We start from the raw sequence: 12,066 nt of genomic DNA, 5'->3' as shown, positions 1-12,066 counted from the left end.
TTTTTTTAGGAAGTACATCTCTACTAATTCAACTGTGTACCCATTTCTCAATGTTTTTCGAAGTAACTAGCTATTCTGAGCAATGCAAAACACAGGAAGAGCCAAATGCGAAACTTTTAATGTGTTGCGAGAACTGAAAGGCAGATGTTGACGGTCTAGCTAGCATCAGGTGGGGAGCAGATCTGGTACCAGGAAAGTTTCACGATGAAGACAAACGAGCGTCTTTTAAGGAAAGAGAGAACACAGATGAAGGAGATAAAAGTTTTATTCATGTACACCATAATACACAAATTGGATCTGTACATAAATAGTGCATTTCACCCAAACGATCAAAAAATATTATACTTTCAATTGAAAATAAACGAGTCATAAAACTTATTTCAAAAAAGTAACGATGCATTGGTGCCATTTAGAAGAATGATTGTAAAAACAACTACAAGATCTACAAAATAGTCATCAGATGCAATAAAACAAACTAACATCTGATATACAATGCTATAAAATATTTTAAGTTTTTGGTTGAAATGCATTCTTGGTTTGAGTGCACATAAACTGACCGTGCATAGCAACAAAACAGGTCTCGGTGGGAGAAACAATCACCTGTGTATAAATGACATCAACATGCAGTGAAGAGACAGGTAAGGTCGACGGCTGCCTTGAACAGTGTAGCGATTAGCTGTCATCTCCAAAGAGTAGCACCAACTGGAAGTAGAATTTTGTACTGAACTGGAAAACTTTGGGTGTGTGGCAGAAGGCAGTTCCGTCAGGCACGGTGTTAAAACCCCTTCACATTTAGCAAGTGACGTGAAGAGACAGCAGCAGTGTTCTTTGCGTTCAAACTGAGAACTTCCAACACATTCATTGGCAGCTTTATAAACTCTATAATGTATAAACAAACATCTCTTAGGGAGAAACACTCTTATTTTAACCTCTTTCCCGTCCCTCCCCCCAACCAGCAACATAAGACCTCCACGCGAGTCGTTCTGAGTGGAATGCCAACTTTTGCAACAACTGACCTGAGTAACTAAAGCACTTAGAAGATCGGAAGTGAGATCATTATCGTCTCACTCCTCTATGGTGAGGCATTATTTGTGAATACAACATAATTCTTGAACAATTTCGATATAACAAAGCAAGGTGAAGGTGTAACATCATGGCAAACTGACATAAAAGTTGTAACTCTGCTCACTAGGGCCAAACTGATTAATTGGCCGGCCGATGCAAGATGTGAACACCAAAAGAAAAAAAAGAAAAGGAAATAATATCTTTGCATTATTTGTCCAGTAGAGTGCGCTGTACTCTGGTGCTACGCTGATGTTATTTTGGACTGTAAAAGTTATTTATCATGAAACTGCAATTAAAAAAAAAAAAAGTGTTTATGCATGTATATTCTCTCTCTCTCTATGTGTATAAATATTATAACAGACACACAAATAAAAAATATCGGCCAGTTAATCAGTTATCTGACACTTTTAAAATCCTTAATGTCGTTATCGGCCCCAAATATCCCCTCTCGTTATACCCCACGATGCTCGCCCTCGCTTATATAAAGTGCCCTCGTCAGCATGGAAGCAGGATTAATTGGCTTCGCGAATGACTGACGAGTCGTGTGTGAGGACCACAAATGACCATCATTGCTTCTGATATTATCTGAACATAATTCATAAGCAGTGACTACAAAAAAAAAGAAAAAAAGAAGCTTGACTCAAATACAGTACGATCGGAGGTTTGTCCTCAGTCAGGCACTACGCTGGTGACATCCACCAGCTGCTGTGGGGCAACGACAGTAACAACACCAGGGACACCCAATACACCATCATGTCCATACGTGCAATTGCTGAGATGGTAAACAATTGTCTGCCAAAAGTGTATGGCATGTATGTTTCAGTGCAGGTTTGAGACAAGTATGTCTTTAGTGTGTGTGTGTGTGTGTGTGTGTGTGTGTGTGTGTGTGTGTGTGTCTTCGGAGTGCATTAAGGTGTAAACTATTTGTGCAGCACCTTGCAAATGTGTGAATTCTGTAGTCTGTGCATTGCAACTATGTTTTCTTGACACTTAATCTGCCTAGGAAAGCAAAACACTCAAAACATCAGTATCTGAGAGATTAAAAAATTCAGCAGTTTGTTAAAATGTTCAGGACGATGTTTTGTTTTGTTTTGTTTAAAAAAAGAAGACAACATAATCCTGTAATGTGATTTACTGTGTAGGGAACAGTGTCGACTGGCCTTTGGAGGAAGCCGAAGCTCGTCTGTAAAGCACTTAGAGGTGGGACGGTGTTTTCTTTGCGGTTCTTCAAGAAACTTTAGACTTTATCAGTTTGGGACGGATGGTACTGTGAGAAGGGTTGCAACTTGGTAATGTGGCCGATACCTTTGGTCACACCCTCTCTGAAGAGCACCTTCGCTCCCACTTTCAGGTATTCTGGGTGTTTGATGAACTTGAATCGAACCACCGCTTTCTCGCCCGTCCTCAGCTCCTCCTGTGGTGGAACATAAGCAAAAGAATTCATCTAAATTAGGTGGACAAAGTACTGATTTTATTGTACTAGCCTGTACTTTCAGACAAGTATAATTGTTTCTAGGAAGAGGAACTAACCTTCCCATGCACCGCCTCAACTATTGCAGTCTGTCTCACGTTGCTGATGTGCACAGTGACCTGGAAACCCTTGTGAAAGGTCTTCGCGTGGAAGAGCAGCACAATCTCAGCGTCAAACATCCAGCAAATAGTGGGTTCCATCTCTGGACTCACCATCACCATACCCTGAGAGCGAAGAAACACATGTTCAGTATATAAAAAAAAAAAATCATATTAAAGATTGTTTTGATTCGTTCTATTATATCAAATGACACCCATCTAGCGCAATCAAAGTAAAACATATGAATTTCTAATGTTTATCAGTAATATCCTCTATTTCAGGGGTTTTCAAAATCTTAGAGGCTGAGCTTACACTTACACAAACCTTGATATAATCGGGAAAACACTAAAAAGTAAGTCAGAGTAGAGGAAAAGTGTTCCAGACTGACCTTACGTAATAGGGACCTGTCAAAGTTGCCAAGAGCAAGCGTGGCAGCCTGGCCTGCCCTCAGGACCCTGCATGCCGAACGGTTCCTTTGGATGCTCTCAACAGTCAACTTGTGGAAGTGGCCAGAGTCTGTAGGCCCCACGATAAGATGGTCTCCTTCGCGGCAAATTCCACTGTGCAGCCAAAGATGATATTGGGTCAGGGAAAGTTTGTACAACCACCCTAAAACTACAGCTGGAACACAGGGGAGTAAAAATTCCAACAGACCTGTACAATGTCCCCCCAACCACAGTCCCTACTTCTGGCACCGTGTAGATCTCATCCACCTGAATAAGCAAAAACCTTTATTGTTTTTAAACGGCACATGTAATTGTGATGTGTCGGCCGACAGCTTGTGTGTTAACCTGACCTGAAACTCTGTTAGCTGTTGCATGAGCTCCTCCTGCTCCTTGCTGTTGCTGAGAGGAGGGATGATGTTGAAGAAAACCTTGAGCAAGTCCAGATTCTCTCCAGACACGCTGGACAAGGTGAAGATGGGTGTGATGCTGCCAGGGAGAGCAAAGTCACATGATCAGCTAAGCTACAGAACAGAAGCTAGACGCTATCACTTCTATTTTGCTTAAACGGACTCATTAAACGTTTCATACTTTGGTGATTGGGCAAACTGCTGTGCTGCTGTGACAGCGTCATCTGTGCTACTGACAACCATGGGCACCTTGTTGCAGCCTGGTTGCTTCAGAAATCGCTCCAGCTGCCGAACCGTACGCTCCACGGTGGTCCGCGTACACAGGTCTACTTTACTGATGACGGTAAAGATGGGCATCTTAAGGGCCATGGCAAGTCCCAGATGCTCCCGTGTTGTGCCAGCTGGAGGAGGAAGGGATATATTAGATTTCAGACTCTGGAGGTCCATTTCACTGCTTTCTAAAACAGCATCATGTAGTTTAGCTGAGCAACAGCAGCTTGATACAAGTAGTGCAGTGCAGGACGCTGCAACTCTAGCTGTTCACTTGAGGCCAAGCAGAGTACCACACTTCTGTAACATGATATGCAAAACTAAGTTTTTCTCCACAGCAAGACTTGCAAAAACACTCTTCTACAGTCACATCCTGTAAGTGATACTGCACCACAGACGTGCATTTCAACACAGAGGGGAAGTGGGGATTTTTTGTTTCATGCTAATCTAAGTGTTTGTGGGTTACTGAGCATACAGCTAAATAAGAAAGGCATGACTTATCTTGGATGATGTGCCTGACAGATTAGAAACGGTCGTTTTTGGGCAGTTGCACTTTTTGTCAACCATCATTTGTCATTAGCAAAAGCAAAAACAGTAATGCAAGAGGGAAAAAAACGTCTTTTTGATCTCAAGACACCTATTTATAGAGTACTTTACATGCAAAAATACTCAGTTTGGGTTAAGTACTGCTTTTAACTCATATGATTGATCTCAGCCTATGATGAAACATATACGTAACACTAATCTGTTACCCTACTTCAAAATTTAAGCTGTAGCACGTGGGTTTCAAACACCATATCCTCATTCTGCCAGCTGCATGGCTAAAGGGGTCTTCATTCTTGACCCCATTTCACCCGGCATGCCCTATCTTGGAGCAGACACCCACACAAACACAGTTAGGCCTACAAGGCATCCAAAGAGGAAGCAAAAAATATGAATCAATGCATAAATATGGGTTTTAATCATTTGTCCAGCTATAATTAGTTCAACATGTTTCTTAAGACACTACTAAAGTGTCTTCTTCCGTATTTCAGTTGTTTGTCTTTTTTGCAGTTGTAAAATATTATTTATGCTTATGAAAAAAAAAGTCCTAGGTACTGAGTATCGTCTTCTTGGCTCAGGTTAGAATTACGTTGTTATCCAAACCCCTCCACCCATCATATGGCTCAGGCTAGAATTAGAAAGAGCCGAGGTAGACAAATATGTCAGGATGGCCGAGCGGTCTAAGGCGCTGCGTTCAGGTCGCAGTCTCCCCTGGAGGCGTGGGTTCGAATCCCACTTCTGACAAGAAACAATTTTCACTAACGCTGAAGAGCGTGGCACTTAATCTACTTGTATCTATGCAACAAACTGGTGTGTGAGACCATTGAAGCCTGTGTGATAAATCTCACTGTTGCTCTCTCTGTAGTGTACACTCTTACACTGTAGATGGCAGCATGCTTATAAAGATTGTTACAGGCAGCATTTGAAGTCTTGTTTACCGGCTAGTATTCACGTCCTTTTGCTTGTGTTATGAACATGAACATGCATGTACTCCTATGTACTTTTCACTGTTTAGCTGTGTATATTAATTATGTACGGAATACTGAATTATGTATTTGAGAGCACATTTCAAAGATCCAAGTAGGGTTCATACATATTTTTTTACTTATAAACTTGCGTGATGCCTCTGAAGGACTTTTTCATGGTTATTAATTCCTTGAAAAGTATGTTTACCCATGAAAAACAAAAAGAGAAAATGTGCTAGTCTATATTTAACTCAAATTAATGACAAGCTATGCAGTTTGATCAAATAGAAAATTGATATTAAAGCAAATCGAGATTAACCAAAAGAGGCCGCGTACTCAATCAAGCCCCCTCCTAATTCCACTGACCAACTTTTAAAACAAACTATGCTCTACTTTCAAAGCTTCTACCACATCGCGTCCATACAAAGAGGCAGACCAACAATATGAATGCAAACAAAGCACCATCCTGCCAGCTCAACCAGTTTCAACAGCTCAGGTTTCACAGCTGGATGCAAATGGCTAGCTATGTTATAAGAGTCATCACGGTGGGAGACATTTATTATATATAATTTTACATTAGAAGACATAAAAAAAAAAACATACATAGGTAGTTGATTGAAATTCAAGTTTTAGTTACTGCTACCATTAGTAGTACATGGAATACTTGCCCTTTCACTAAGATGTACTGTTCCTTTTATACATGTCGCTGTCTTTAGGTGAAGTCCACAGAGCAAAACCGAGAGAAAACAAGACAGACTGCCTGCAAGTTTGGAATATTTTGACTAAAACCTTTGAAGTGTTCTCAGAGTATCCAGAGTTTTTGTATTTAAAAATTTTTTTTTTTTTTACCCAGTTTCTAACTCAATGATTGCACTTTTGAAGATGATACATACTCAGATGCTCAGTGAGCCTTGGGCAGGTGTCAGGTTCACCAAATACCAAGCACAGGGCCTAGCTCCTGTAGGTCAGAGGACTCTTACATGAATGGATGGTATTTGAGATATTTTGGGAGCAGTAGTGGCAGGCAAAAACGTCTGGTGTGTTACATAAGCTCAGATATCACAAGTTTGCCAAGTGCTCAGCCACAAAGTGAGGATGAGGTGAGAATACACATGACCTCTATGTGTTAGGCTGGCCATGCAACTGTCTATTTGTGACCTGTTCAACCTGCATTTTCTGTTTAAAAATCAAAATGCTGGATTAAGTTCACATTAACCGGTCGGATTTTGTGCAAACGTTGTGACGTGTTCTGGCAAATCCAAGAGCAGCCAACATCAGTTTCCAGTGTCGATGCCATCATGCCACCGAACACAACTTTGATCACATCCAAAATAATCAAGAGGATTCGGAGTACATTGTGTTTGTTTATACCAACTGAACCACCAGTGAGTGATACACTCAGTGAATTTGCGGGGTTGGAGGATGTGAAGGGGGCGTGTTGTGTTTGTTTACTGGGATGTTCATGTGTTTGTGGAGGTGAAAACAGGACGAGACAAGGCAAAGTTCATTCACTTGACAAGACGGTGAGGTAAGAAAAATATAGACGAAGTCATGCTATTTTTACATGTAAAAGTCCATCAACAGCAAGAGAATATAAATGCCAGTTATTTGTCTCCATGCTGGTGCCAAAAAGGAACAACAAATTTTAATAGATTTTACTTATTTACAGTTATTGCTATTAACAGTTTCATGTACAGAACAGGCAGAGTTTCTCCACTGAAGGTCACCAGCTATTAACAGCGTATTCTTATCTGGTTCTACTGGCTGGTCTTGTCAGAGCCCCTCCCTCGAGTCATATACCAGATCCCTTACACCCTCTGCTGTGTCAAGATGGCCAAGTGGTCTAAGACACTGTTTACAGTCTGCCCTGGAGGTGTGAGTTCAAATCCCGCTCTTCACAACCGTCTCTTTTTATTGAACAAATTTCACAGAGTGCATTTCAGAACAATATTTCCTTCAAAAGCTTTGGTTGTGTTTTTCACATATAAAACCAGGGTTCCTACAGGTTTCAAAACATGAAATTTAACTGGAGTTTTTAGACATAAATCACAGCCATACAAGCAAAAAAATGTAGTTCAGACTAGCCAAAACTTGGTGTCTTTGTGTGCAAACGTTAACTGGGTGTTCGATGATAAATCCAACAGGGGCTGCAAAGTTTGACTGTTGGTTCTGTGGGGATTTATTTCCATTCCCATTTAGCATGATATAGAGAACTTATGGCAATACACAAGCCAATTCCTAATCCAAAATATTATCTAAGACCTATAATAATAATAATAATAATATGATCTAATGCCAAAATCTAATACTTTTTAAGCCTTAAATTCAGATGATCAAATTTTAGACTTTTTAATTCCCTGCAAGAACCCTAAAAAGTAAACGTCTTGGTCTCCTGCTAACGACCAATGAAGCTGAAGCTCTAAAATTCTTGTTAAACACTGACATTAATACTCACCAATGCCAGTATTTGCACTGACGACCAGCATAGCAAAATCAGGGCAGTAGCTAGTGAGGCCAAAGATGGTTGTCTTCAGGTATTTCTGGTGACCCGCAAGATCGATGAATGTGATCATTTTAGAGGCACTTTCACAAATCTCCTCTGCTGTCCGAGACTCGCTGTAATTTACAACCTGGGAACATTACATATGAAGAGGTCAGGAATAAACTGTATAGAGAAAAAAAAAAAAAGCAAAAACAAAAAGCTCACAGTATGTATCTGCCATTTTATACACAGTAACTGCACCTTTATTTGTTTATATATCTTTAGAATTATTTCAACACAATCTATTCTCAGGGTGTTTATTCACCTCTCCTTTACTATTAAAGCCAAGGATCTCAAAGCTGATGCTTGATGTGCGTCCCGTCTGGATCTCATGAAGATGTCTGAAGAGGTTCAGCCTCGCTCTCCCCCGTCCATTGTCCAGCTCACCCTGTGTCAAAACCCCCAACAGAGTGGACTTGCCCGAGTCCACATTACCTAGTACGGCTACTCTTAAGTCCAGGAACTGCAAGAAAACACCCCCCACACAAATAGCAATATATTAAAAATGACCAAAAACAAATGGAAATCATCATGACATCACAACAGCCACTCCCACCTGTTGGTCATCTGGAACCTTTCGAATGAGAACCTCAGCAATCTTACGACTCTCGTCAAAGTCATAGTCCACCTCTCGACTTCGAAGAATGGTGATGTCAGCCCCTACTCTGATTGAAATAAGAAAAATAAACAAAAAAACATATGTAGGCCTGTCATAATAACTTATCATGCAAAAACAGACATGAACTCAATCATTTTGCACGTTTACATGTTTGTGTTTTTATTTTTCACATGAAAAAGTGAAAGTCATCGACATTCTTTGGTGGTTAATTTTATTTAGGCTATTTTTATATTTTTTCCACAATGTGAATTAGTAATTAATCACACCTTGGAGGGTTGGGATTGAATTATTATGGAATTACATTATCATTAAATACATCATATAATGCTCTTGAAATGTCGATAGTATTGTTTATAGCAATAATTTTTATCAGACCAAATCTATTTTTGATTTGTGTTTGGATTGGAGAAACAATGAATCATTAACTCGATAGCTGAATGTCAAACCAGGTTATTCCAGTTCATCCGAGAGAGGAACACTTCCTTGACTTACTTCTCTGCCAGACTGTGGAGGGTTTTCAGTGATGCCCTCATGTCCTCCTCTGATAGTCCCACCAGCATGCCGTTATCCTCAACACCAATCTGATAGACAGCTTCTCCTCGACCCTCCTGCAAGCGCCATTTCATTTGTGTTGCCAGGTGCTCAAAGCGGTTTTGTGTCGGGTTCACCAATTTCAGCTAGAATAAGATTGGAGAATTGATTTCTGAACTTTGATGCATGAAGAGTTTAAGCACAGTAATCCACTATGATGTCAGTTTTCCACATTAATACACACTAAATCCACTTGGACTAATTTAATACCTTTATACAGTCAGTCAGATACAGCTGACTCATATACAATATGACCTTTGCACCCTTGCCATGACGCGGCTGACATTTCCATGTATGTTATACATTGTCACTTATCCTTAACTTTAAAGAATGACAAAATATCTTTTCACCACAACGACATACTTGAAAGACAGCTTACCTTGTACTCTATATTCCCCTCTTCAGCCTAAGACAAGAGACAGAGCAGTGACACAAAAGGGCAAATTGTTATTTGTTAGAAGACACAAAGAAAAGCAAATTAACTTAGTGGGTTGTCAGTGCACGACTGCAAGTCGTTACTCCATAAGATCCGTACGAACTACTTAGCCAGCTACACAGATTTATGATATAATATTAGAAAAAGCCCCAAAACGTTGGTTTTTATTCAAAACTGAGCCTCATATTAACCTGCAGGACTGTGTGGCTTGAACTGTTGATCAGCTGTCAAAACTTTCCCCACTTTATAAACTTGGTGCCATGAGGACACTGACCATCGTGTTCAGCAGACTTTAATTGCATTAGTTTAATATCGGAAATAAACAATCCAACATCCCTGTCACAACCATATTTTTCAATATGTAAAAACTGAATGAATCACGTAAAATGGATTTAAAAACACTGGGGATTAGCTACCTGCCAAAGCAGTTGTTAAATAGTAGATATCGGAAAAAAAAACAACAACCTAATATCATGCATACCGACATTTATTGATATTAAAATGCACAGTGATTTTATCCAAACTGCTTCGGTATGGCTACAAGTTAAAACTGACAGCTTTAGCTAGCTTGAGGTCAACATTCTATCACATTGAGAGAAAGTCAAATTAATTAATAAAATAGGTCAAGTATATCATTACAGTGTAGTAACATTGTCTGGATAAATGCCAGGAGTAACATTAGACGGATACACGGTGACCGAGGGGACTAGACACCCGCCCCCTGTTAAATATTTACAAACACAGCTGTTCCTCAGTGCTAGCTAGCTATATTCTGCCCTCTCGCCCACAAAAAATGACACTTTTAACTAACACATTCGATAAATATACACAGCGGTGACACGACAGCACATGTACTTACTTAAAGCCGAATATGAACCTTTACCTATCGTTTTTGTTGCCAACTAGCTAACCTACGTGTCACTGAGGGGTCAGAGACGAGCCATGGTGGACTAGCTAACCCCGCCACTCACATTACACATGCACACAAATGCTAATCCCAGTAAAATGTTACAGACAGAGAGGACAATTAGTCGTTAACAAAATTAGCTTGAATTTAAGTGCCGAGGCAGGCAGCGGTTGTTTGACCCTTACCTCTGGAGGTAGATATGGGGTGTTGTTGCTGGGTTTGAAGCTGCGAAAGGACCGAGCCTTTGCTCTCTTGCTCTTCGATGATGCTTTTTTGGGGATTCCTCCGTGTCCATTCCCCAACTTGATGTTGGATGCAACACCTTGAGCTCCGGAACCATGTCCATTTCCAGAGCCAAATAAATCTGATACCCGCGCATCCATCGGCTACTTGAGGACCTTGCGATAACTTATGAGCGTTCCACAAACTGGATAAATAAATATAGGTAAAATGTCCCTCAGTCGAAGCATGCAAGTCGTAGCTCACAGTCATTCAAATCAAAACAAAGGCACCGATCACTCGAAACTCTTCAGGCCGGACAGTATAACAGCGTCGCTGGAGATCGTTTTGAGTTTACAGCGGACATACGTAACAGAACTCAATTCGAAAAGGAGCGCTTGATTTTTTTTACACGTCAAGACGAGCGGGCGGCTTCCATGGTTTCCTACCTTGCGTTTGATGGGCCACAGGTTTAAACCCCAGCCCGTCTAGCTGCTCCGGTGTCAACACAGTTCATATATGTACACGCCGCTTTGCAGCACTTTGCATCAGACGAAATAGGAAGTTGTTTACAAAAGAGACCGATGAAAGTTTACGTTCCAAAGACGAAACCCGGAAATCCAACCAGGTGTCATCCGTTTCAGAGAGATAATGTGACCTTCTGAAACACTGACGAGTCCCTAACTAACCCTAATTCATACGTATTTACGGAAGTGTCTCAGTTTTTAGTTTCATGCACGAGAGCTCAAGGCTCATTTTGCCACCAACAAAGTTTATTGAAATATGATCAAGGTTTCGTGTGCTGACGTTGTCAAGATCATGTCTCATACGATTTTACTGGCGGCAGTTAGTCAAGGTTGAATTGGAATTCGTGTGATTTTACAGAACTTCTGAAATCTCTTACATAAAAAAAAGACATTTACGATGATATCTTCATTTTTCAACAAAGTTTCTGATATTTTTTCTTCAAAAAGAATAAAACTGTCATTGACTACAAGTTATTTTAAAAAGATATACATTCGGCCATATGTAGTATTAATTATTTAATTATTTTCATTTTATAATGAAAACCAAGAGCTGAGATGGAAAAGCATTGGAAGGGCATATGGGAAAAAGAAGCATCACTCAACACTGATGCACAGTGGCTAGTGGACCTGAGAACTGACCACAGAAACCTCCCAGAACAAGAACCAGTAACCATTTCAATGGCAGACATCCAAGACAGAGTGTCAAAGATGAAGAGCTGATCCATGTGTACTGGCTGAAGAAGCTTACTGCACTCCATGAACGCCTTGCAGCACAGATGAACCAGCTGCTCAGGGATGGGATGCACCCAGAGTGGCTGGCCCAGGGCAGGATAGTCCTGATCATGAAGGACCCCTAGAAGAGACCCATTCCTTCCGACCAATAAGCTGCCTCTCCACAACGTGGAAGCTCCTGTCAGGTATCATAGTGGCACGTGGGTCAATACATGAAAGGGGCTCAG

At 40.6% G+C, this 12,066-nt stretch overlaps 1 protein-coding gene and 1 non-coding gene across 2 annotated transcripts; one reads left to right on the top strand and one right to left on the bottom strand.

Annotated features, from left to right (window-relative positions):
* Positions 1 to 259: 259 nt before the first annotated feature.
* Positions 260 to 11,394, bottom strand: gtpbp2a (GTP binding protein 2a). Its single transcript, XM_086180706.1, has 12 exons — positions 10,547 to 11,394; positions 9,398 to 9,424; positions 8,920 to 9,104; positions 8,365 to 8,473; positions 8,074 to 8,271; positions 7,722 to 7,896; positions 3,670 to 3,889; positions 3,432 to 3,567; positions 3,290 to 3,348; positions 3,024 to 3,195; positions 2,596 to 2,760; positions 260 to 2,479 (listed from the first exon to the last, which is right to left on the bottom strand). The coding sequence occupies exons 1-12, from the start codon at positions 10,742 to 10,744 to the stop codon at positions 2,303 to 2,305; spliced, it is 1,821 nt and encodes a 606-aa protein (XP_086036832.1). The 5' UTR covers positions 10,745 to 11,394; the 3' UTR covers positions 260 to 2,302.
* Positions 4,963 to 5,045, top strand: trnal-cag (transfer RNA leucine (anticodon CAG)). Its single transcript has one exon. It is a non-coding gene; the product is annotated as a tRNA-Leu (tRNA).
* Positions 11,395 to 12,066: the final 672 nt, after the last annotated feature.

Source organism: Aulostomus chinensis, chromosome 16 (genome assembly GCF_037954235.1).
Source record: "Aulostomus chinensis isolate RoL2024-O1b breed Wild chromosome 16, RoL_Achi_v1.0, whole genome shotgun sequence".
NCBI classification, from domain to species: domain Eukaryota; kingdom Metazoa; phylum Chordata; class Actinopteri; order Syngnathiformes; family Aulostomidae; genus Aulostomus; species Aulostomus chinensis.
This window is presented reverse-complemented; position numbering and strand designations above follow the sequence as displayed.